The sequence below is a fragment of the Myiozetetes cayanensis genome, unplaced genomic scaffold (genome assembly GCF_022539395.1).
Source record: "Myiozetetes cayanensis isolate MyiCay16 unplaced genomic scaffold, myiCay2020 scf7, whole genome shotgun sequence".
NCBI classification, from domain to species: Eukaryota; Metazoa; Chordata; class Aves; order Passeriformes; family Tyrannidae; genus Myiozetetes; species Myiozetetes cayanensis.
This window is the reverse complement of record NW_026087964.1, coordinates 21,142,676-21,165,889: the sequence shown is the minus strand read 5'-3', so window position 1 is coordinate 21,165,889 and position 23,214 is coordinate 21,142,676. Positions and strand designations below refer to the sequence as shown.

The 23,214-nt window shown below is 37.4% G+C and overlaps 2 protein-coding genes across 2 annotated transcripts in view; one reads left to right on the top strand and one right to left on the bottom strand.

Annotated features, from left to right (window-relative positions):
• Window positions 1-8,909, top strand: part of BEND4 (BEN domain containing 4) — a 33,276-nt gene extending 24,367 nt beyond the window's left edge. Inside the window, 2 exon segments of the mRNA XM_050338546.1 lie at window positions 1,687-1,927; window positions 5,130-8,909. Of these exon segments, the coding sequence (XP_050194503.1) occupies window positions 1,687-1,927; window positions 5,130-5,347 (459 nt within the window). The 3' untranslated portion in view covers window positions 5,348-8,909.
• Window positions 8,910-14,208: 5,299 nt separating this feature from the next.
• SLC30A9 (solute carrier family 30 member 9) overlaps window positions 14,209-23,214 on the bottom strand; it is a 38,937-nt gene continuing 29,931 nt past the window's right edge. The window contains exons 17-18 of the mRNA XM_050337955.1: window positions 20,864-20,977; window positions 14,209-19,423 (exon numbers count right to left, since the gene is read on the bottom strand). Coding sequence (XP_050193912.1) covers window positions 19,379-19,423; window positions 20,864-20,977 — 159 coding nt within the window. The 3' untranslated portion in view covers window positions 14,209-19,378. The remainder of the gene's footprint in view (window positions 19,424-20,863; window positions 20,978-23,214) is intronic.

The following is a 23,214-nucleotide window of genomic DNA, read 5'->3' as shown; positions in this document are numbered from 1 at the left end:
TCTCCATGTCAGAGCTCTTCAGACTAACTACTTTCTTCCCAGGGGCTTGTATACCTGGCAAAAATTAAAGCAGCTTCTTGTATCATGAATGAAGGGGGAGGACTTGACCCTGACCCTTCTGCAGTGTTGTGAGAGGACAAAGAAATGCAAAGAGAAAGTCCCAAATTATAACAGAGCTAGACTATAGGTGAAGGGTCTTTCTCTTAGGGATTACAAGCTTGGATTTACAAGCTACAGGGGTAATAAAGTGTTGAGTTGTTCTGGGGGAGTGGCCCCTCAGACAGACAAAGCCCATCTCTTCCTTTATATTTTGGCTTCCTTTGCAGAGTTTTGCATTTGCCGATAGCTGCCTTTGCCAGCAGCTTGCAGCAAGGCAAACAGGTAGCAGATGGTCACACAGGCTCAGCTCCCAGTGATGCTAACCCCACTGGGAGGTGGTGCTACTCTAGATCATACAGATTATCTAATGACCCTCACTAAATTCAATTTTCCATATATTTATCAAGCTTGCAAAAAAAATTAAAAGCAAATACCTGAGGAGAAACTTCAAAGATGCTCTCAAGCTGTCTCCCAGGGTTTTATAATAAATATATGAAAGTAGGCAAGGGTAGTCCTTAAGACAGTTTTGAGATATCAAAGGCCTGGAAGTGAGGAGAACTTTGCAGAGGTTGCCCACAAGTGAAGCATGTGACTGATTGCCTCACTGAGCACCAGACCCTTGTTTCTGTGGCTCACTGAGTTCCTGTCTAAGCTGGGGCTGTACAAAGAGTTTACTAATTGGGCTTCTAGATTTATGCATTTTGATAAAGAGGTGCAGCTGTAAAACTGAATGAGTCTCTAGGAGGGGGTAGTTTGGGGGTTTTGTGTACTTAAATTACTTCAAGTATATTAACAGTGCCATCTTACATTAATTGGGTAATCCTGGACTATAGCATTTTACGGGCAACAAGAATTAAATACAATTTAAGTACAATTGACTTAAGAGAGCTTATAAATGTGTGTGGATTATAGGAATCCCCATAATTAGTCCCACAGCATTCATTTAATGTTGGAATGTTGAAGCACACAAATTATGAAGGTTAAAAGCAAAATTTCTTTCCAGCTGACACAGTGGCATTTCTGTAAAGCAATAATTGGAGTTAATACAGCATTCATTAATAGTAATAAAGCTTTTAGTTTCCATAGTTCCTTTATTTATTTTCTTTACATTTTTCACAGTAACATAACTGCTGTCAAGTTTCAGGTGTGTTCTACAGAAGTAATAAATTTATTATAAAAATAGACCAAAAGAATCACCTCTGAAGTAAACTGTCAGCTGTATTGAAGTGATCCATTTGATCACACTCTTCAAAGACCCTTTTTATGCATTCTAATATATTAAGAAGAAACGTTATAGTTAAATAATATACCCAGTCACTGATTCTTAACTCTTGAACCCGCTTGTTAAAGTGAAAATTACCAATAACCACCTCTCAAAATGCATTCCTTGTGCCTCACTCAATTTGACTTCTAGAAAATGGAAATGTAATTTTAAAAGTAATCATTTCTCAGTAAAAGCAATGTTCACATGGGGTTGTGTTTCACTGTCAGTACTGTGGCTAATTAAAAAACATATCTTCTGTTGCAACTGACATTTTTACCTATTTGCCTTGTAAAGTAAGCAATGGAAATATTTCACTTTTCCAGGGGAGTAAGCAGTTGCTGAACAACTACCCTGTCTACATCACTAGTAAACAGTGGGATGAGGCTGTAAATTCTTCCAAGAAAGATGGACGACGGCTCCTGCGCTATCTCATCAGATTTGTTTTCACAACCGATGAGCTTAAGTACTCATGCGGCCTTGGAAAAAGGAAAAGGTCAGTGCAGTCAGGAGAGACAGGTCCTGAAAGACGTCCTCTGGATCCAGTAAAAGTAACATGTCTCAGAGGTACTGCATCTTTTCGCTCAGTGTCCACCATATGTGATCTCATTTCACCACATTGGCTCTGGCTCAGTAGAAGCATTTGGCTGACAGTTGCAGAACTAGAAGGGGTTTTACAGGCAGGTGACAAGCATCCAGAAACCCTCCACTTTCTTTTTATACATACATACATACATACATGTATGTATGTATTATATGTGTGTTTTGGGTGGTTTTGGATGGGAAAAACAAGGCTGCTTATTTAAGAGAGGAGAAATGCAAGGCCACATGACACTAATACACCTTAAATAAAGAAGCAAATCCAGACAATCCTGATTACGCTCTTTTAAAATAAACTATCAGGGTATTTTTTAACCCTGATACACAAAACTAACCAAAGGAATAATTATAACCTAATGTGTAGAAGAACACAAGGCATCATTGGTGTTAGAAGCTAACTGAGTTTCAGAATAGGTTTGGACATCTTATAGGGTCAAGAACATCTACAGGTTAATTACCTACAAAGTGTATACAAATGTGTTATTAAGAATTTAACTTCTTTTTTCACGTATTGATGCAACATTGGCTGAAAAAGTTAGGGAATAACTTTTCCCCATGTTTAGCCTGAAGAGGAAGGAGAATTTTGCAAGCATTTTGCAATGTCAGAGAGTGGGGATATTGGACAATATAGAGAAAGGGTGCAGATTGAGAAGGATGTTCTGTACTTTCATTTCCTAAAATTGTTTGAGAGGCCTGTTATAAATATTTATTATAAAACATACAAACCTGGACTTTTTAAATCCCAGTAAAAAACATCTTTTTAGTATCAACCATCTGCGTATTATCAATGCATATGCTTATTATTTCTTTAATTAACTCATAGTTAACTTTTTAGTATTTTGTGAGCACATACATGAAGTTTTGGTTGAACTAACTCAAGAATATTTACTAATCAATGCAATGTAAAAAGCTATATTTGGTCAGTCAGTGATAAAAATATCTTTAGTCATTCAATTGAAGTTCAAAGCGGTCATATACATCAGATGGAGCCTCTTCCCATCTAGGGTAGAAGAATCCAACAGGGCTAAGTAGATAAGATTTGTGATTGGGGTACATTGATTTATCCACATAATGAACTCAGAATTTGCATACAGCAAATTAGGCAAAGGGGCTCTTTTTGTACTGCAAAGGAATCTTTTAACCAGACCTGAATACTCTTATCAGAGCTTAGCTGAAGGGCAAGTCCATTGCACACTGTGCCATAGAGGTCTAGAGAAAGATTCAGGGTTCCCGAAGTTTTCCTGAGAACTGCAGGCTAGATACCAGTGCTTTAAAATTTACTAAGTTACTTTAAATTTCACTTAATAATTTACACGCAAGCAGAGTGTTGATACCCTTTTCTTCCTCTTTCTTTCCCCTGCTTCCCAAGACTACCAGTAAATCCACCTGTACATGGACTTTTGCTTATAGCCACTCCCCTTTCTGGGGTCCTGGACATAACAGAATGTGGGAAGCGCTCCTTGGGAGAAAGAGGAAGGGTAATTTCTTTAATTTTCAGAAGTTTGAAGAGGAAGCCAGAACTTTTCAGTATCTAAGGACCAGCTAAGGAAGCAGAGTAGACAGCTCTCCCTTTGGGCTTTCGTGCATGGGTGGGCACAGGACAACTTTATCCAGTGCCGAGAGCTGGCCACTGGCTCCTGCCCATTTACAGACCAAGCTAACAAGTGTCTGACTAATTCTCAGCCAATGGCCAATTATACCTTTCCACCACAGCGGAGAGTGTAAATTGGTTCTCTCTCTGCACTCAGAGTAGTTTTAAATATCTATAAACATTTCTAATATATTCCTACAACTGACTGGTTTCTGGAACCAGCTTTAAAACAGACTGGCGTGCTTAAATTATAGCATTACTCCTTTATGTGGTAACCATTTCTCTGAGAGAAAGACAAGTCTGTGGAGGCACACGTGAGCATAACTAGGAAGGAATTACTGTTGCCTGTGCAGATTTCCAGGGAAATGAATTTAAAACAGAGATTGCTATCACTTTTGCAGACACACTGCTGGAGGAGCTATGCAAAAATCACATCCTAATTGTCCAACAGATGAGATACCTTGCAGGCACAGGAACTCATGTAAAAGCACAGCAGTCCCTGTCTCGAGATGTGGTGACAGTAATGAAGTTACCTTACACCACTTATTGTGCTGTTGGCTTGTCAACAGTAGAAAATAGAATTTAAAAATATCCTGGGACACACAATACTGCATGAGGGAATAACTAATATTACGGAATAAATAAGAAGTTCAGTTTCCATATGAGCTATAGTGTATCCAGTATCTCTAATAAGGTGCCCTCACATTTAAAATTGATTTGGGGTGTTTCAAAGTCCAAATACACCTATTTGAGCTATATCTAGCAGTTACAGCTCCAGAATTGGTAAGGCACCTTGTCCAAGGTCTAGTATATTACATGTCAAGGGATCTGAAAAATAAATTATAAAAAATCTAATCATCACATACAAATAGCTGTATGTGGAAGCACCAGCTACTTTAATAGCCAAATTACATGCAGTACAATTCATTTTCTCCTGCATTGAAAACTATTGGAAGGCTTGCCAACTCAGCCCTCTAATCTCATTTAGCTATTTCTAAGGCGAGTTTAGTCTCTGAAAAAATAGGTGTGGAACACAGGGAGAGGAAAAAAGCAGAACTTAAAAGGAAAAATATCCCAAACAGAAAGGAACATCAAACTGAAATAATGGCAGTGACATTTTCCAGCAGGTTGTGGGCTCCTGCAGCCTGCAGGTGCTGAAGCAGCCAGCAGAGGGAGGTCATAAAGATCCACGACAGCAATCACCTTGAGGTATAAACACCAACAGGTTTCGAATTAAATACATCCCGTTCATGTTAGCTTTCACATGTATCGCACATGCTGGATCACAGCCTTCACTTCCAATTAGCTCTTTTTATTTCCACAAGAAGGTATTTTATCTCCAGGTCCCATGCATCACCTATTTAGCTCAGGTATAACATACACTGCGTGTGGAGAAACACACTTGTGCAGCAATAAAACAGGTCCCAGTGGCATTATCATGGCATCCCCCATAAGGCTTTACTTCTGCTTAAGTAGAGCAGCAATATCCCCTTTTATTTCCCGTGAGCTTTTGGTGCCTGGGTGATAACGAATGCTGCAAAGACAAGCTGTTTTTTATCCTTGCCTGTTTTCCTGCAGAGTTTATTAGGATGCATTGTACTTCCAACCCGGACTGGTGGATGCCATCCGAAGAGCAAATAAACAAGGTGTTCAGCGACGCGGTAGGACACGCTCGTCAGGGGCGTGCGGTGGGGACTTTCCTTCACAATGGGAACTCATATTACGAAGGGACTGACCATCCAGGATCACAGGATGAAGTCTTCAATAGAGGTATGCAAGATGGATCTGGTGATTGATGGCAGTGAGAACCACCTCAGACAACAGTAGCAACCATTTAATTTAGGAGATACTATTCGTTAAACATACTTAACCCTACTGTCATTTAGGAGTCCAAAGCATGTTTGAACACATACTGCATACATTTCAGCTTCTCCATCCTACCATATCCCTGTTAACAGAAAGAAATCCATTTCAAATCCTTCTTAATAAGACTTCTCAGTGCCTATTATCCAAATACTTCATAGCACACTCAAAGGAAAAGTGCAGTTCATTTCATCTAGTAGTAGAGAAAAGGTCATTAAAAAAACTAAAAATGTCAAAAGAAACAGCAGCTACTATCTCATCTGCCTATTGATAACAACCCCAGACCTGGACCCAGAACAGCTGGGTACTATTTGCTTTCCCTGAGTAGGAGATATAAGAACAAGTCTGCACACTTACAACAAAAGAAGAAGTGGTCTCCCATTTCCTAACAGAAAAGAACACAGTTATAAATACTACCTTAAAATACTGCACCAGATGAAAAATTCAGGGACTTCCTTAGCCAACTCTTCCAGGAAATTAAGCTTCCGGGTAAAACAGCAGCACTCATCAACAGCAGAATCCTTCAAAGACCCAGAACAATAACAGGCACTTCTAACAGCTAAAAATTGCATTGTATATCAGATAGACAGTATATTTATCTAGATTTCTAGAGAAGCAGAGTTATCATGACAGTTTTCATTAAAACAAGATTGCTAAAAACAAATTGCCATTTCAGAAGACAGATTTTCCATTGTCTACTGCTATTCTGCAGCCATATTGTGTAGCTTTAGAGGCTTCAAATTGCCTTTTCTTGGTTTTGCTTTCATTTGTGTTTTATATCCATTTCTTTAAAAAGATGAGACAATGTGCTGGTTTTGCTCAGAGTTGGATTCAGGGAGGGGTTGGGCAAGAAGAGCCTAGTTTAGACTTCTGTATTTGATAAACATGCAGTCTATACTATCTAAAAACTATAAGAAAAGAGCTGTTAGAGCAGAATTCACAATGGTGCACAACATGGAAGCAGATACCAGCTTTAAAAACAAAAATCAGTCTACTAAAACCCTTTAATTTTAAAGGATTAGGAGTCCATCGTCCCTCCAAATTGATGCACTCCAGAAATAGGCAATGCCAAAGAAATTATATCCTTTCCTTTCCACATTGGGGTGTTTGCATCTCTTTACCCTTGTCTGGTTACTCAGGCCCGTGCAGGCATCCTTTACAGCCTGAACCAGCTCCTCTTGAGACAACATTTCCTCGCTGGCAGGTACAGGGAACCGGTTTTTTAAAGAAAGCTCACTTCACTTTTGACCATCCTTAGTGCTACCTCATCAGCGTTGACTCTCCTGAATGCATTTCTCACACTCCCCAGCTTTCCTCACCGCCTTGTGCAAGCCACGAGAATAGCTACTAATCGTTCCTTTTACCCATCTCCTCTCCTTCCCAAGCTTCTCCCTGTGCACCAGGCAAGGCAGGAGGCACCCAGACCCTTCCTCAGAGATCAGGAAGGGCTCTCTGGAGCACAGCGCTCCTCCAGCCCCAGGCAGGCCGCAGGACTGTGGCCGTCTCTCAAAGCTCAGCTCACCCACAGGATAGCTTCTTCCTGCCATCTGCCTCCTCTTTGCCTGCCGTTGTAACCGGTCTCTCATGGCCCATGGAGCATCTCAGGACAGGGGCTCCACCGTGCACTGCCATAGACAGGACCTCACTCAGCTAGGATATGCTTTAGGCCCTTAAATGTCCAATACCTCTCGGTTCATTTTAATTTTGGTGATTTTTTAGAAAGCGGTTGAAAGACACTCACTGGACCCAAATTAACTAATTTATTTTTTAAAAGTCAATTACCAGTTTAGTCACACAGGACCTCACTAGACCAAGGGGTTGGAACTCCATCCCCTCATTACAGGCAGGAGGTGACTTTCTTGGAGCGGTCAACAGCACGTGGTGGCCTCTAGAGAAGAAATTCAGTGTACAGAAATGTCAACAGTACAGATATCCTATAGTAGCTTTTTGGTGTTGAACTTACACTTTTTTAAAAAGAATTATAATAGAAGATGTTACATTGCTCAGATGGTGTAAGTCTTGCTGGTCTACGTTTAATGTGGTGACACATGCCAGAACTATTTGGTAAAACATGTCAGAATGTGTGAGTCAACATTATACTGTAAATTTGTCCACAGCGATATGTATCATGCTGTATTTTTGTAAACATTGTGATGGTTTCCTTTCAGATATTTATTTGTGTGATGTTAAAGATACAAACATTTCATTTTTAACAGTCTCAGAACAGATTAACTGGACTGGACAGACCTCTTATGTAATTACCTAAGGATTTGCTGTTATAACCAGTAAGCCTAGCTTTATTTTTAGTGTAAAAAGCATAGCCAGCATCCTAGAACCACTCACAATCCTCTACTCTCACATTGTGCAAAATAACCAAAAGTATAATAGTATCATCCTGAAAGCCACTTTGGCAGTAGAAATGGCTTTGCTGGTTTGGACCTTTCTTTACAAACAAAATTTTGCCCTCAATTGCTTATGAGCACTGGCCAGTGACATGAATCATAGTCACAGACAGGCATTAACAAACACCAGCTCATATTTTTGTTCATGTTTGGTTTAAAAGTAGCAAAGTATAAAAAACTTCTCTCAGTTGTCTGTCTTTAATTGTCATCATGACCACTCGACCCCCCCATTTCATCTTAAAAACCCCAAGCCTTCCACAACTTCCAGCTTATTCCAGTTATTTTTTTCATGAGGTATTATAAATTCATACACATTGAAGTGTCTAAATATCCGCAAGATGTTAGGTATAATAGTATGGGACCTGAAATTATAGATAGCACATAAGCCTTTGCAGGGTGAGATATCCATATTTAAGCAGTGTGCTTTGTAAGCCAGCACATCCCTTCCCATCTCTGGATGTAGACAGCAGGCTTGCAACAGAAGGAAACTGCTATCTATCATGTCACTCTAGGAAGTCCCAGGAGGATAGAGATTCTTGTCTTATCCTTCCATATGCTTTAATCTTACTGTCATTTATGTATCTGCCTTCTCTCAAACTTTGTGTAGCAGTACCGCACGCCCATCTGTGCCAACATGCCTTCGCTATATTTTCTATGACAAATATTTGTGGAGAAACTGTGATTAAAAAAAAAAAAAAACATTAATCCTGATATTTTTATTGTTATGGTGTAGTTAATTCTATGAATACTTTCTAATGATGATTGTACTGTGTAGAGTAAGTACAGGTTAGGGATAGACCTTTATCAGATATTGTACAAAAATAAAGTGCATAGTGTAATATAGACTAGTAAGGTTTTTGTGACAATTTCTATAGGATGTGTGAATTGTTTTCTATGTGGCAACACACATTTCTTTTAAAGAATATAAAATCTTAGAGAATTTTTTAAACAGTCAATATTTTTTAATTATAAAGACATTTGTTACCTACAGTTTACTATATCAGGTGTTAATTCTAATTTGAATATTGGTTTTATTACTACATACCTCCAGTTCCATTTGTTCTGTTGCATAAAAATGCACAATAAAAGTTAGTCTCTGGTTAACCTGTCTCTCTCTTTCACTATGGGCATTGTTGTGTCAGTGTGACAGCCGTCACAACTGGTTCTGACTATAAATATATATTAATAGTTCTGACTATAAATATATATTAAAAGTTTTAGGCGTATGTTTATATAAAAGGGCATTTTCTTTTGCATTAAATGCATTAAATGCTTGTTTGGTATGACACACTGGCAAGCACAGTGAAAGATTATGAAGAATTCAAGTATGAATATAAAATAAATAATTTTCATCTCAAAATACAACTACATGTGCTGGTTAGATAGAAAGACTGTTCAAAGGAGGTGCCCATCTGCAATCTTAAGGCCTGGATTTTCAAGCAGTGAAGTTTAAATCCCATTTTAATTCAAAACTCAGTGATAGCTGAATGTAATGTCTCCTGTTCTCTTAAACGCTTTAGAGAGTCCTGAGTCCAGGTAATCTGCAGAGGAATTACAGTGACAAACATTCACCGTGGCAAACCCCTTCTGCAGGGCTCTGAAGCAAGATGGGCCTGACCACAGGCTGGTGTCAGCCATTTGAACTGGTTGCCAAATATTGCTATAATAAAACAACGCTTTTCGGTACCTGTAACGCTGCATAATTGATTGGGATTGAGCAGGTCTTTTATACATATAGGGCTTCAGCCTGCTGTATTTTTGTATGTGTGTGTGAAATTAGTGAAAATGGTTATTAGTAAAACCCTTACCAAAATAATTTCAAGTGATTCTGAGAAGTGTAGGCAAAAAAACCTGTATTAATCCTTCTGGGGGAAAAAATTATAATTAACTTCTTTTTGAAAAGCTCTGACTTCCCAGACTCTTGGGCCATGGCTGGAAATGTCAGAGGGTGGTTCCAGAGGCAGGACTGAACAGGAGTGGGTTGTGGGGAAATCAACAGGGTGCAGAGGCAGTAGAGGTAGCATAGAAAGCTGGCAGGGAAGGAGTGCATATAAGTAAGGAACCAGAGGCAGCAGCTGGGTTTGTGAAGCTTTAAAAGAGAGATTAGGCCTAACAGCAGAGCCTGCAAGAAGGTGATAATCATGACAGTCAGCACCAGGGAGAGAGAAGGGGTAAGAAAGAGGTACCTGGGATGGCGGAGAACCAGGGATGGGAAATAACTGAAGGGGAACAGGCAGTACAGATGGGGGCTGTAATTCAGTAATATCACATTTTATCACCCTTCCACTAAATACCTGTTAAACATACTGGTAAGGCAGTGGTCAAACTGTGCTCCTGCTCTGCAACAATGCTGGTCCCCTCATGAGCACAGCCCACCTGCTGGCAGTTATGTCCTTGCTGAAGCACTAAGATGTTCCCAAAGAGAACCGTTAAGGTCCAAGTCAGACATTGAATCTTACGCATATGAAGGAATTTAGTTTTTACCTAATTTGATTAGAACAGGCTGAGATTATAAAAATGTTTGTAATCTTTAATGGGACTACTGACGTTGCAAAGTCTTGCCCTGAGGAGTTCAGACAGGCAGGAATGGCTGCTTTCTCTGCCTCCTTCCCTCTACTGAGGCAATGACTCAGTCATTGTGTCAGAATAGGAAGTGCTTCCATCACGTTGAGGAGACTGAAACATCACTCCCAGGGAACACAGCAGGAGGCAGCATGTTTCAACCTTCAGCCTGCTGTGCTCAGGACTGAGACAGTACTACCTCTTCTTTCATAGGGGTTTTGTGAAGATCAGTGTTACAGAAGAACCAGAGCTATAGTGCTAAGCACAACAGAAAAGCCCTCAAAGACAGCAACAAGCCTGCAGAGTAGTTTGAGTGCACACAGTACATAAAACAAGGCCAGATCAAATGAGGATAAAACAAATATCAAATAACTGATAAAAGAGCAGCATCCTCCTGCAGGAGGCTGGGGTGCTGGCCAACAGCAGCAGTGTAGAGCAGCCATAGGGACCCCCAACCACAAGGAGACTGAGATACACTTGCATAGCAGCATTTATTTTGCTCTCTCCTAACATCTGAGTTCTTAAGACACTGCCTTCACAATGTTCTCTTATCACAGCTTTGTGATCAGCTAGCTTATGCAGCATGGACAACAATACATGATGAGTACTGACTTGCAAACTTCAGCTTCTGTTTGTAGACATGCACATAGATGGTATCTCAAAGAGAATAAGAAAGAAAGAACTCATCTTTCCTTACACCTGACTCTTACTTTTGCTCACTGCACCATGGGTAACTACAAATGTTGCCCAAGTGCTTCAGCAGGAAGAAAGCTCCTGGTGACAACCATACGAATCTTAAGTTATTGACAGTGCAAACCAATATCACTGATGTGAGTTGACCACTCCCTTAGTGGGGCCTATTTAAAGCAGAAGCTCTGCCTTGGTTACTTCCTAGAAGCAGAGAGTCCCTTGGATTCCTGAGCAGATCTCTGTACATGACCTTGCTCCATGAAAACAAAACCCCTCCTACACAGACTCTTCAACATCTGAAAAAAAAAAAAGCAGCTTCTAATGCAAATTTATGGTGCTAAGGGGAAATAAAAGCCACACCAGTAGATTAATTACCTGAGTCAAGGGGGAAAGAAAATCTGACATGAACCTGCACAACAGTGTTGGAAAAAAAGCTAAAAAACCCTTTTGTCCTTAAAAATGCTTTAAACTTTCTCACTCATCTGACAGATATAATTGCCTCAACTTAGGCTGCCTTTGTAGGAAAATGGAAAGAAACGGGTTTGCTAATGACTCAAAGTAGTTTCCCATTAGAAAAGTTAATATTAAATTTAGTTCCTATTTAGGAACAGGGTCAATAGTACAGCAGAAGAAGTCTAATTAAACCTTTCAAAAATGCCTAGTAGTGTGAGTGAAAAACCGAAGTCTTCTTGCAAAAGGATGTGAACCTGAAAGCCAACAACTGAACTACTTATTCAACTGATGGAAGCAAGATTTCTTTTTTTCATTTTCTGAATGATAATCCAAAATGAGAAGCAGAGAAGCAAGCAGTTCCAACACAGTCTCTCAACAAAAGGAATGTGAGGGAAACACCCAGAGTACCTTTCCCATCCACAGCATCAGGAAGACTATTCCAGGGTGAGACTAATTTCCAAGAAAAAAGTTAACCTTGGCACATTTGTAAACCCACCAAATGCTAGACAGACCATCACTGTGCTTCTCCCTCAATGATCCAGAAGCATCCAACTGCCTACCTAGCAGATGGAGCTCCTGGAACACAGATTCTGCAATTAGTCTTCTCCACCCAAACCCCTTGTTTTGAACTACCTGGAGACTGAAGTTCTACAGCAGAGGTCAGAACCAAGAAAATCAGTGCAAGGCATAAAAGGGAAGGAGCAGAATGAGTTAAAAGTCACAGCCTTACTGAAATGTCTTTCATCAAAGTTCCCAAATTGTCCAAATTCATTAAGATCTTCTTCCACAGTATTTAATTTTTATTTTTGCTGAGATCTCAGTTCTATTTCATGAGAAATATGATCAGAGAGGTACAAATCTACAGCCAAAGATACCTACGTACAATTATAACATGCAAAGACACAGCTTCATATATGAATGTATGTGCATCAAATGCAATATGGGTTTTCTTTATGACTGCCTTGGAAAAAAAACTAACCAACATTCTGACCCTAAACTTAATGGTTTGTGTTATCCAGAGTGGCCTGATTTATTTCAGTGGTAAACTGTGGTTCAATCAGTACTCTGGGTGAAAAAAAAAAGTATTTCTCTAAAACACTGAATATCAGTTTAAACTAGACACTGAGTAACATTTAAGCCACCTCATTTTCAGGAAGGAGAGTCTAGAAAAGATCCTATTATGTCTCAATTCAGCAACAGAACTGAAGGAGACTGAATTTTAAAAAAAAATTCACAACAGAGCTTGTGTAAATCAATATAGGTAATTTACTAGAAGCCAAGCTGTCATAACTTCTGTGAAGGCAGAAATTATGTCCCTTTTCTTAAGGTTTTTTAAAAAAATGAATTGAAACAGTAAGGGAAGGTTTACTTTTCATGATATTTTAACGAAGTCCCTCATAAAATACTAGGAAAGACAGACAAAATTCATTCTTGAACAGCACTGTTAAGATCACCTCCAACCAGCCAACTGCAAAGTCCCATTTCAACCTATTACCCACAACTTAACATGATTATTTAAGAGTGGCCTTTCAACAAATACCAGAAATGGTAAATAAAGTATTTTGAAGATTCCAAGTTACATCATGTGAGAAGACAGAGCTCTCTCCCTCTTTCGAAAGTGGCTGATAGCACTTGCCTGGTTCAGACAGCCCAAAAGACAGTCCAGTATTTGGCCTTGACCTTGAACAGACATTAGACAAGGCCTTAAGTCTGTCCTGCCTCTGCTCAGGCAAATCTTGGTTCATTAGAAAAACAAACAAACAAAACAATAAAACATTCCTTGAGAAGGGGAGTCTCTTAACTATGAAATGAGACACCTTTAGCAATCAGGACATTATGCTGCATAGACAAAATCTTTCCTGCAACATGTTGCTTGACCACCTTACTTCTGACCACCATACAGACAAAAACAACAGTTTTTTCAAGCTTCTCTGCTTCATCACTCAGGCTTCTGGCATTTTTGACTCTTCTTTCCAACCACATACAGATTTTTTAGCCCAATTACAAGTAGTTCTTTCCATAACTGGGTAAATCACCAGTTTTATCAGTATTAGTGATAAAAAGTGGCACTTTAATGAATCAGAGAATATGTTAAATCCCTTCTAAGCTGACTGATTTCAAGCTTTTTCTTAAGAGGCTTGGACAGCTTTGCTGGGATTGTGAAACTACAGTTACTATATGAATCTAACACATAAAATCCACCTCTTCAAGGATTTTTTTCCATACCCTTGACTACACGGAGACATGCAATGCATCTGTATTACCAACTTTCTTCATTTCATCCTTATGTCTGGATCAGGACAGGTAGTCCAAACAGGAGGCAGTGCCAGTGGGGCCTCTGAGCCAAGTAAAAAAGCCTTCTCTGTATTGGGGAAGAAACTGCACTCTTTTGAGGATGGGGATAAATAGGATGAAAAGTGGAGTTGCCATAAGTACAGAATATTAACAAACAGTGTGGCTACACAGGGCACGTTGCTCCCTCACCGAGTGTGTGCTATTTAACACTGTCAGCATCAGAAAGGCAGACTGAATAACTAGTACAAATAGATGAATTTAACTTTTGTTTTGCATCCATAAAACAGTTATATGCATTTTGAATCCAGAAATGTAACAAATCATCGGCTGCCTAAAGCCATTGTTAGTGCTTATCTTTATAATAAAATTGCTTAAATTAACAGAACGCAACCTTTACTGGCTATGTAACATTTTACTGAGTAATTACAAGTTCCAGACATGATACAGAATGTACCAAATTCAAGTATAATTACAAAACAAAGAACATATGCAGATAAGTATTTAAATGTCTACACCTCACAAATCAAAATGACTTCCCCATACTAATATGGAGTAACCAAGACACACGATGAAAAAGCCAATACACCAAAAAGCAAGAAGGGCTACTGGGGGAAAGGGGGAGGACATGAGGGAGGGGGGTGAATTTGATTAAAAGGTTGCATGGAGAAATAGATTTCAGCTTTGACATTGCCCTTTGAAAGTTCTACCACCAGTGAAAATCCTCACTCTTGAGTTTCAAATTTAATACAATTTTGGCAATAGCCAAAACGCTTTCCAAATGCTTTAGGCATTTTTTAAATGCTTCTCACTTAGTCCTTCAGCATATTTAATTTGAAAAGAAACTTACAAAATCCCCTTTATATTACATCATATATACATCATTGCAGTGTTTTTCTTCTGACTTCAGAAGCTGATCACAACCTCAAAAGTTTTAAATACAGTCTAAATTTAGATTACAAAAATCAAACTTATGCTAGATTGTGGACCTTTATTCCACTATTTTACCAGACGTTTTCTTCCCATAACAGCACTTTGAATGATGGTTATACAAAAATTTGACTGGGTTTACTGTTAGTATAATACTTTTAAAAAGTAACCAAGACTCTATTTTAATTGGTGGCTTTGACTTACACAGAAAAAAAATGTACACAAATACTTCATGTAATATAGAATATTTTCTGCCTATCTATAGTAATCTGCTATAGTATTTGTCTGTGGTATTTAAAAAACATACATTGTTTTCAGATTACATTTTAAATGTTTTAGCCACTTTTCATAATGTTATTCAATTAGAAATCTTGTTTATCCAGAGATATTTAAGCAACTTGAAAAATACGGACTAACGTGTTCAGCAATGATTACAGTCCACTACAAGAATTCTGTAGACATTAGAAGAGAGCACCTTTTTTTCCATAACATGTTCAGTATGGTTCAGTCATTTCCTGTCTAAAAGAATTCATTCATTTTCTCTTTAATTCACTCCAGCTCCCATTTCCACAATTAACATTCCTCAGCATCCACTCACCTAACACATACCTCACCAACAAAGCTCCAGATTGAGATTACACCACCACCCTTAGTTGTTAAACTAAGTTTTCAGAGGACAACAGAGGCACACTGATTTTCAGTACAGGAAAAAAACCATGAGTTTTTGCTGGGGGTGGGAAGAAGGAATTACCCAACTATAGGAATATTGCTAAAATAAAATGTCCCACTACATAGTTTTATGCATTCTAATAAAATATTCATTTCTTAACTGTTTCTTTCTTCTCCAATCATCATTTCTCATTTCTGGGCAAGTTTTTTAGATTGTGTTCATCCTTTCCTTTTCCCAAGTGCTCAATATCTTGGGTCTTTTTCCTTCTTTGTATTCTTTTCTATTTACCACACACTTTTAGTTTGTTTTCTTTTGCTTCAGCAAACCCTGACTGACTGCAGTTTCTACAGTCCATACAATCACTTAGAGCTCCTGGTGCATTTTATTTTCCTCAAAGGACATGTATTTCAAAAATCTGACTACTGTGCTTCAAACCCTGGATTCCTATTGCTTTTTTTTTATGTAATAAAGATTTTTCGATGTAATAAAGTACTTTCGATCTTACTTATTGTATCTCACTAACAAGAAAGGAAAAATTACTTAAGCTGCACAATCCCTCTATAAAAAAATTTTTTTTTGTACATCTCAACTTGTCATTACATTATGCAGGTAAATTTAGACTTGAAATTCATTCCTGGGAGAAAGATAATTACTTCAGAATTTTATCTTTTACAGAAAAAAAACCCAGAAAAACATATTATTACCATTCAGCCAACCTGGACTTTAGCTACATTAAGATCATTCAGTATATTGGAACACTAAAACAATTTTTTTAAACATCACAAGTTTTACAGAATTATGAGACACTGCACAGCATGTAAGCAATCTTCCACAAAGCAGAGAGGCCAGTATTATTTTGAACACAATTTGAAAAAACAGAACGTGCAAGGCCAGTCTACAAAAATAAATTATTTTAAAACACCACACGTTAATTGAAAAAAACCTAGAATATAACTTTATTGTTAGGTAAATCCTTACTACTTTTTTTTAAAATCAACACAAAAGAATCATCATGTAATTGCATTTATAATTAAAAAAAAAAAATCCACTCCTCCATACTTTGTAAGTTTTCTTTAATTCTGAGGATTCTATAATGTAAATGTATTTGCTAATAATTTAAAAAACAAAACAAAACATTAAAACAAAAGCAAACTTAAGTCCTGGACCCACATCACCTCAAGTTTTTGACTATAAACACGGTTAAAGAAAAAAGCAGTAAAAATATCAAATGTGTTAAAAACAAACTGCAAATTGTAACCTAAAAATTAAAATGTAACAGTTTGGAATTACTTTTCCTTTCCAACCTGACAGGCTCCATGAATCAGTATTTTCCATCCTGCATGACATGTAAACTTACAAGGTACTGCTGAAACCAGTCTGCGTGCCTTTTTGTGCTACATCACCATCCAGGGCACTTTAAAAATGGACCTGGGTCCTCAGACTGCTTGACTGTAACGTACTAAAAAACATTCAAGTTCTGGCTTCTTAAATTTATACTGTGTTGCTATAATCAATAATGTAACTGGGAAACAAGGAACTGAATTCTGTCTTGGAATACAAACAGAATGTGTGTGGATGGGTATTCTTCTGATGCAAATAAGGAAATGAGGACCAGAATTCAGATGAATTACATCTCCGATGAATAAATAAGAAAATAAAAACAACATTTTTAGAGGCTCTCGGAGCAGATGTCCTGTAAGAATATAGACTCGTCTCCTTTTGAAAACAGTAGGGGAATCCTTTGCTATTGACATAACATTTACTAACCTCAAAGGGAAACTTCTGCCCTGCAAAGTGCTTACTGGCATTACTCATTCATCAGTAACTCCAGCACACAAACCACTTCGATCACGTTGGGCTGTCTTCACTAACCTCCATAGGAAGAATATTTTCCCAGTTTTACTTCTCTTCAGGTTTTTAAGATTTTTGGAATGACTGGCTTACTAACATGTTTATTCAAATTCAAAATCTATATAAATATTCTAGGGAAAAGAAAACAGGGTATGCGTCACCAGATTCCAGTGCTCTTCATGAATAAGACTAATGCCAGCACAGTGCATACTGAGATGAGATGAATTTTACATGGCAGGGTGAGGAGAAAGGTAAATTATTTATAAGGTGCCTTATTTATTTGAGACGGAAGACTTCCAAATTGTCTTTAAACTGCATTTCAAATCATCAGGCTTAAATATACTAACTAGTTCTACAATAGGAGAAAACCAGATAAAGCAAGCTTTTTTTTTTAATTATCCATATTAAGGTATTATGCTATAAAGAAGCCACCAGTGAATAGGGATTATGGACAAAGATACTGAAGAGATCCTTTCACCCACAGTTACTGTATGGGAAGTCCCATCTGTAACTTAACCCTGGAATGTTTTTCTACTTAAAATGACCAGCATGCAAAGTGCTTTGCAGTTGCCAAAAAGGCATGCTATTTTAAATTCTCATAATTCACTGGTAAGTGACACTTATTATGAAAAAAAATACTCTAAAAAGCTTTTAGTCAAATCTAGACATATTGGTCTCCACAATTATTTGCTGCAATGCTTATAATTTAATCTTAAATTGATTTTTGAAGACTTGTGTTTCATACCAACACTTCTTTCAGCAAGTCAGTCATTATTCAGCAACTGAGTTACTAGGATGGTCTTATTACTATTTCTCACCCATAAGCAAATTTTATTTTATGTTAAAGTGCATAAACAAATTTCCTCAGTGTTATTTATATACAGTTATTCCACTTATATTTCAACTTTGTGCTCAGTACTCATGGCCTTATTAATAGAGACTGGGTCTCAAAGAATCTGGTACAGCTTGGGTACCTACTGCAGAAAGCCTTGAGGCCAATTAGATACAGTGCTAGAATTCCATATTTCAAAGTTATAAACGAAGCACTTATCTCAGAATTGTTGAGGACCACTGATAGAATTACTTTACTTTCCGAATCAAGTACGGTCAACTTTTAAATAAGACAAAGTAGCTTTGAATTCAGATAACAAAATATCTAGAGGTAAATAAATTAAAAATACAATGTATTCATTTGTTTAATTATAAATAATTCATTTTTTACTATTGTATATTCCAGCTACATCTCTTGCACCTTCTAGAAAAGACCATATCTGGCAATAGAGCCTATTAAAATATAAAAAGCCAAAAATGCCAGGCAACTTTTAATAAGCACTACCATAAATACCTCCCAGATTACATCTGAAGATAATTACAAATAAGAAAACAAGTGTCAGAGCAGGGAAAAAAAAAGAACAAAACTTAAGAAGAGGAAGTGCACCAAAATTCGTACACAGTAATTTTTCACAGTAGCTTAATATACTCTGGCTAAACCCATACATTTGGCTCCACTGAGGTGAAAAATCTTATTTTTCTGAAGTGCAGTTGGTAATCTTGGTAATCATAATGGTGGCAAAAAGCAGGTTTCCAGGTCATGGTACTTGAGAGAAGGCCAGCGCCCATTTGGAAGAATTTATCTCATAGAAAAGCAATTGAAATAGTTTAAGATTGGCAGGTTCCACTGGAACAAACTCTTCCTAGCTAATCTTAATATCTCCCAAGAACCTTTAATGATATCTTGAAAGAAACGAAAGAAGTGCAAACTGACTGCAAAGGGACACAAATGGAAAATCTAAGTGTGTTGTATAGTTTCAGGCAGCTGTATTTGCCTAACTAAACCTCAAGTCTTAAGTTCTGAATCACAGTAAATGCACTCGGACAGACTCTCCTGTGGAATTTAACTCATGTAGCTTTTGAAAACTGATTTTGCCATGGAAATTTTTGTCTGCAAGTCTAGCACTCTTCCAGAAACAAAAGCAGTGCTAACAGTCCAGGAAGCCTACAGCAAAAGTAAGCGAGGTATGGTGCTGAGGTCACTGCAATTTCCGAAGCTTTTCAGCCCTTTACGTGGCTTCTTTCCAAAGGAGTAGCAACCCAAAGATTTCTCCTGTTCAACTCTATAGTATCTCCAAATCCACATGACGAACATCAGGATTTCGTTGCTGAAATAAAAATTTTAAAAAATATATTGAAAATATTCACATTTTTGCACATAGTTACCAATAATGTATTTCTAGTATGATGTTGGCAACTGGATAACAAATCCCCTTTTGGGGTAACATAGGGACTATTTTAAAATGAGGAAGAGCTTCAAACATTACCCATACTATAAGCCATGTTTTGAAGCCATGTTTTTATTTGACAAATACTTCTCAACATCACAGATAAGTTAGTTCTTATGCTTTAAAAGGTATGAAGCAGCTATTGATTTTAAAAAGGCAGTTAGGTTTTATATAAAACTGTCCAAACAAACATACGTATATACACATATCTCACTTTCTTAACAAGTACTTTGCTGAATAATGGGTAAGATTGCTAATATGATTTGTTCTATACCACTAAAGCTATTTATAAACATTCAAAATACTGTTTCTATTAAGAAATATGCATTTTCTGATATTGTAGAAATATGTTATCATTATTACACTGATTGTATAATTCATAAGAAAGTCACTGACTTTAAAGTCACACAGTATGTGAACCTGATTAGCATATTTAGTAAAGCACATTCAAAACCAACAAAATCACTGAAATCCCTACCTACACCAAAAAACATTATTCACGTTTTTAAAATAATTAGTCATGATCCTACTCCTTAAAAACCTTGAAGAACTGGTTCTGCTGGTGCAACTAAATTCAAAAGTAATATTTTGATTTTTAAACTGTACAACCGCAGAGACAGAAACTAAAACTAGAATATTTATCAAGTGCAATAAGCAATGACAGACATGCTCTCGAGTAGTGTCTCATGGCCAGAAAAAGCAGTCATGGCAGGACTATTTGTCTGGCAGTCAGTACGCTTGTAGTTCTGAATTCATGCCAGAAAGATAAGACTGACAGCCACAATATACCTGTAAAATTAAAAATGGAAACAATCCTTTGTTGCATCAGCCAAAGAATATTTAAATTACAGGATGAAAAAAAATACGGAAGTTGAGAAGCTTGTGAAAGAGGTAAACACTGCACTGCTTCAACAAGAGCAAAAGATACTGAGTAACATTCCCATCCCACAGATACTTGACACAATCCTAAGCACCATATTAAAAAAAAAAAAATTGAAATCTGTTTTTATGCATCCAAAACTGAATTCGACAGCCTATAAATAATCTGACTTCCTGAGAATACAGTAATAAAGACGAAATCAGGTCTATTTAATGAAAATAGTGTTCTATGTTGGTACAAAATGAAACAAAATATACAACAAATGGATCAGTGGCAAAGTAAGGGTTTGCTGGTGGTCAGAACTTAGTTAATAATACTATAGGAATATTAACCCCTTATCTCTCCCATATTTACAAATGAAATTCCAAGAAGTAGATGCAGTGATACTGTTTAAAATATATCACAGAATAAGCACTTCCTATTAAGCAGTTAAAATTTACCTTCAGGTCCTTTTCAAGTCTGTCTACTTCAGCTCCCAGAGTGTCAATGATATTCTCACCATGCTTAAGCATGAAGGCTTCTAATTCTTCAAGGGTTTTCACTTGCTGAATTTCCTAGGAAGAAATTAAATTTAAGAGATTGAGATGAGGGAAAGAAAATAAAGGAATAACACTCCAGAGGGTCTTGACATATTTCAAGAGGAGAAAAAAGAAAAAAACAACTAAACAAAACACTTCAGCTTTTGCCATTTCCTTCCAAACATCATCTGTTCTTATGTCTCAAAGTCACAGAAGAGTAGTATCTATTCAATGGAAACAGTTGGCTCTACCATTACACCTGCATATGATATAAAACCTTCTTCTATCTTTAATTGATTTCCTCCTTAACTTTACAAGTAAGTTTAGAGAATTTAATTCATTTTCTTGAAGTTTCTGGAGTATTCATGGCTCACAGCAAGGCAGAGCAGGGTACCCCTGTGTATTCTTTCCCCATTTTCATACATTCTTGCTATTCCATTACACTGTCTACTCTGGGCATCACATAATCAACTCATCTGAAAATCCAAAAGAATTACTACAAATGCTGCTGCAAATACAGCTCCTCCATAGTATCAAAAACTTGAAGATAGTTGACAGGAACTCAGACTAGGAGACCCGTAGCATATGAAACTGAAGGAATGAAGTTAAGAAAGACAGGATGTTATACCCCACCCTCCAAAAAACGAGACATCAGCAACATCAAAGCAGGTATTACAGTATTGCCATAGAATCGTACAATGGTTTGGGTTGGAAGGACCTTAAAGATCACCCAGTTGCACCCCTGCTGCCCTGGGCAGGAACATCTTCCACTACACCAGTTGCTCAGGGCCCCATTCAATCTGGCCTTAAACACTTACAGGGATGGGGCATCTGCAACTCCTCTGAGCAGGCTGTTCCACTGTCTCACCATCCTCACAGTAAAGAAATTTTTTCTTATATCTAATTTAAATCTATCATCATTCAATTTAAAGTCATGAGCTTCCCTTAGCAATCACATCCTAAACTGGCCAGAAGCCATCTGCCCTGTAATATCTCAGCCATAGTTCAGGTAATACAGCTCCAGGATGTTCAGGATAAATCTGTTATTGCAAACAGATACAGTAGCTACTAAATAGTTAATTCTTGTGTATATAATTACAACACAACACCAGTTTTTTTCCCTTCCCCACTGCTCTAAAACTGAAGAGGAATAATGTAATTAAGTAAGTTTAAAAGATCTCAACCAAAACAGCCCATGACTATGATCACATCAAGTCTAACAAGAAAAAAAAATGAGATAATCTAAATGACAGCATTTCAACATACATTTCACAACTGTAGGAAGAGCTGACAGCAATGCTAGTTGAATGAGCTAGTTATTTGAAAATATACAGATCAAAAGGTAAGCACGATGTCTGCCTTTGACTTTGCGTGGCTGAGTCCTACTGAAAGTGGCTATCCTTCAACAAGGGTTTTAGAGCTGACAGGACGTTACCACGTGAAAGAACAATGACCTCCGTAAGAAACAGTTGCCAAACTAGAAACAATCGACAACATCTTTCGCAACAATATTAGAAGTATTGGAAGAACTAATGAAGGTTGTATGCAATCACCCAAGGGAATAGCAAGGTAAAGAATAAAAGCTAACCAAGCCTTTGCAAAGAAGACTAGCTTACTAAACAATGGCAACAGCAAAGCAACTGGCAATATAAAACCAAGTAAACCTGCAGTGCCTCAGTGGTACAAAGCTCTTCCTCTCAAAAATGTATTACACTGAAAGCCAGTATATGAACAGATCAGTTATTGCACTATATATATATATATACACACTTTCTTATTTTGACATTAACTTGTTTTAAAAACTGGGACACTAAATTTTACATTGCAATTTTTAAACCATTTGTCAAAGGTAAACTCAGATAACTTATAAGCTGTGTTTAACAGAGACATAAAATGCAGACATCTGACATCTTCATTTCATTTTGAAAGGGTAGCAAAGAAATAAATCTTGTAGGTACACGAGCAAATGTATATACAGAAGGTATCAGTGAAAACTGGTAAGAAAGCAAAACATTTTGCTCACTTAAAACTCTTTTAATTTAGATAATTTATTATTTACTTCATACTTCATTGCTTTGCCATATAGAATCCAGCTAAGAGCAGTTTTGCATTTCTATACTGAAAAGAGGGAATAAGAAAAGCTACTCGGAACTACACTAAAATCAGACTGACACTTCAAGATGTTTAATTGTTAAACATCATCAAAATGCTAAATCACATGATGCAAGCAATCCATATTCGAGCCAAGCCTGAATGGCCAGACCTGTAAAGCC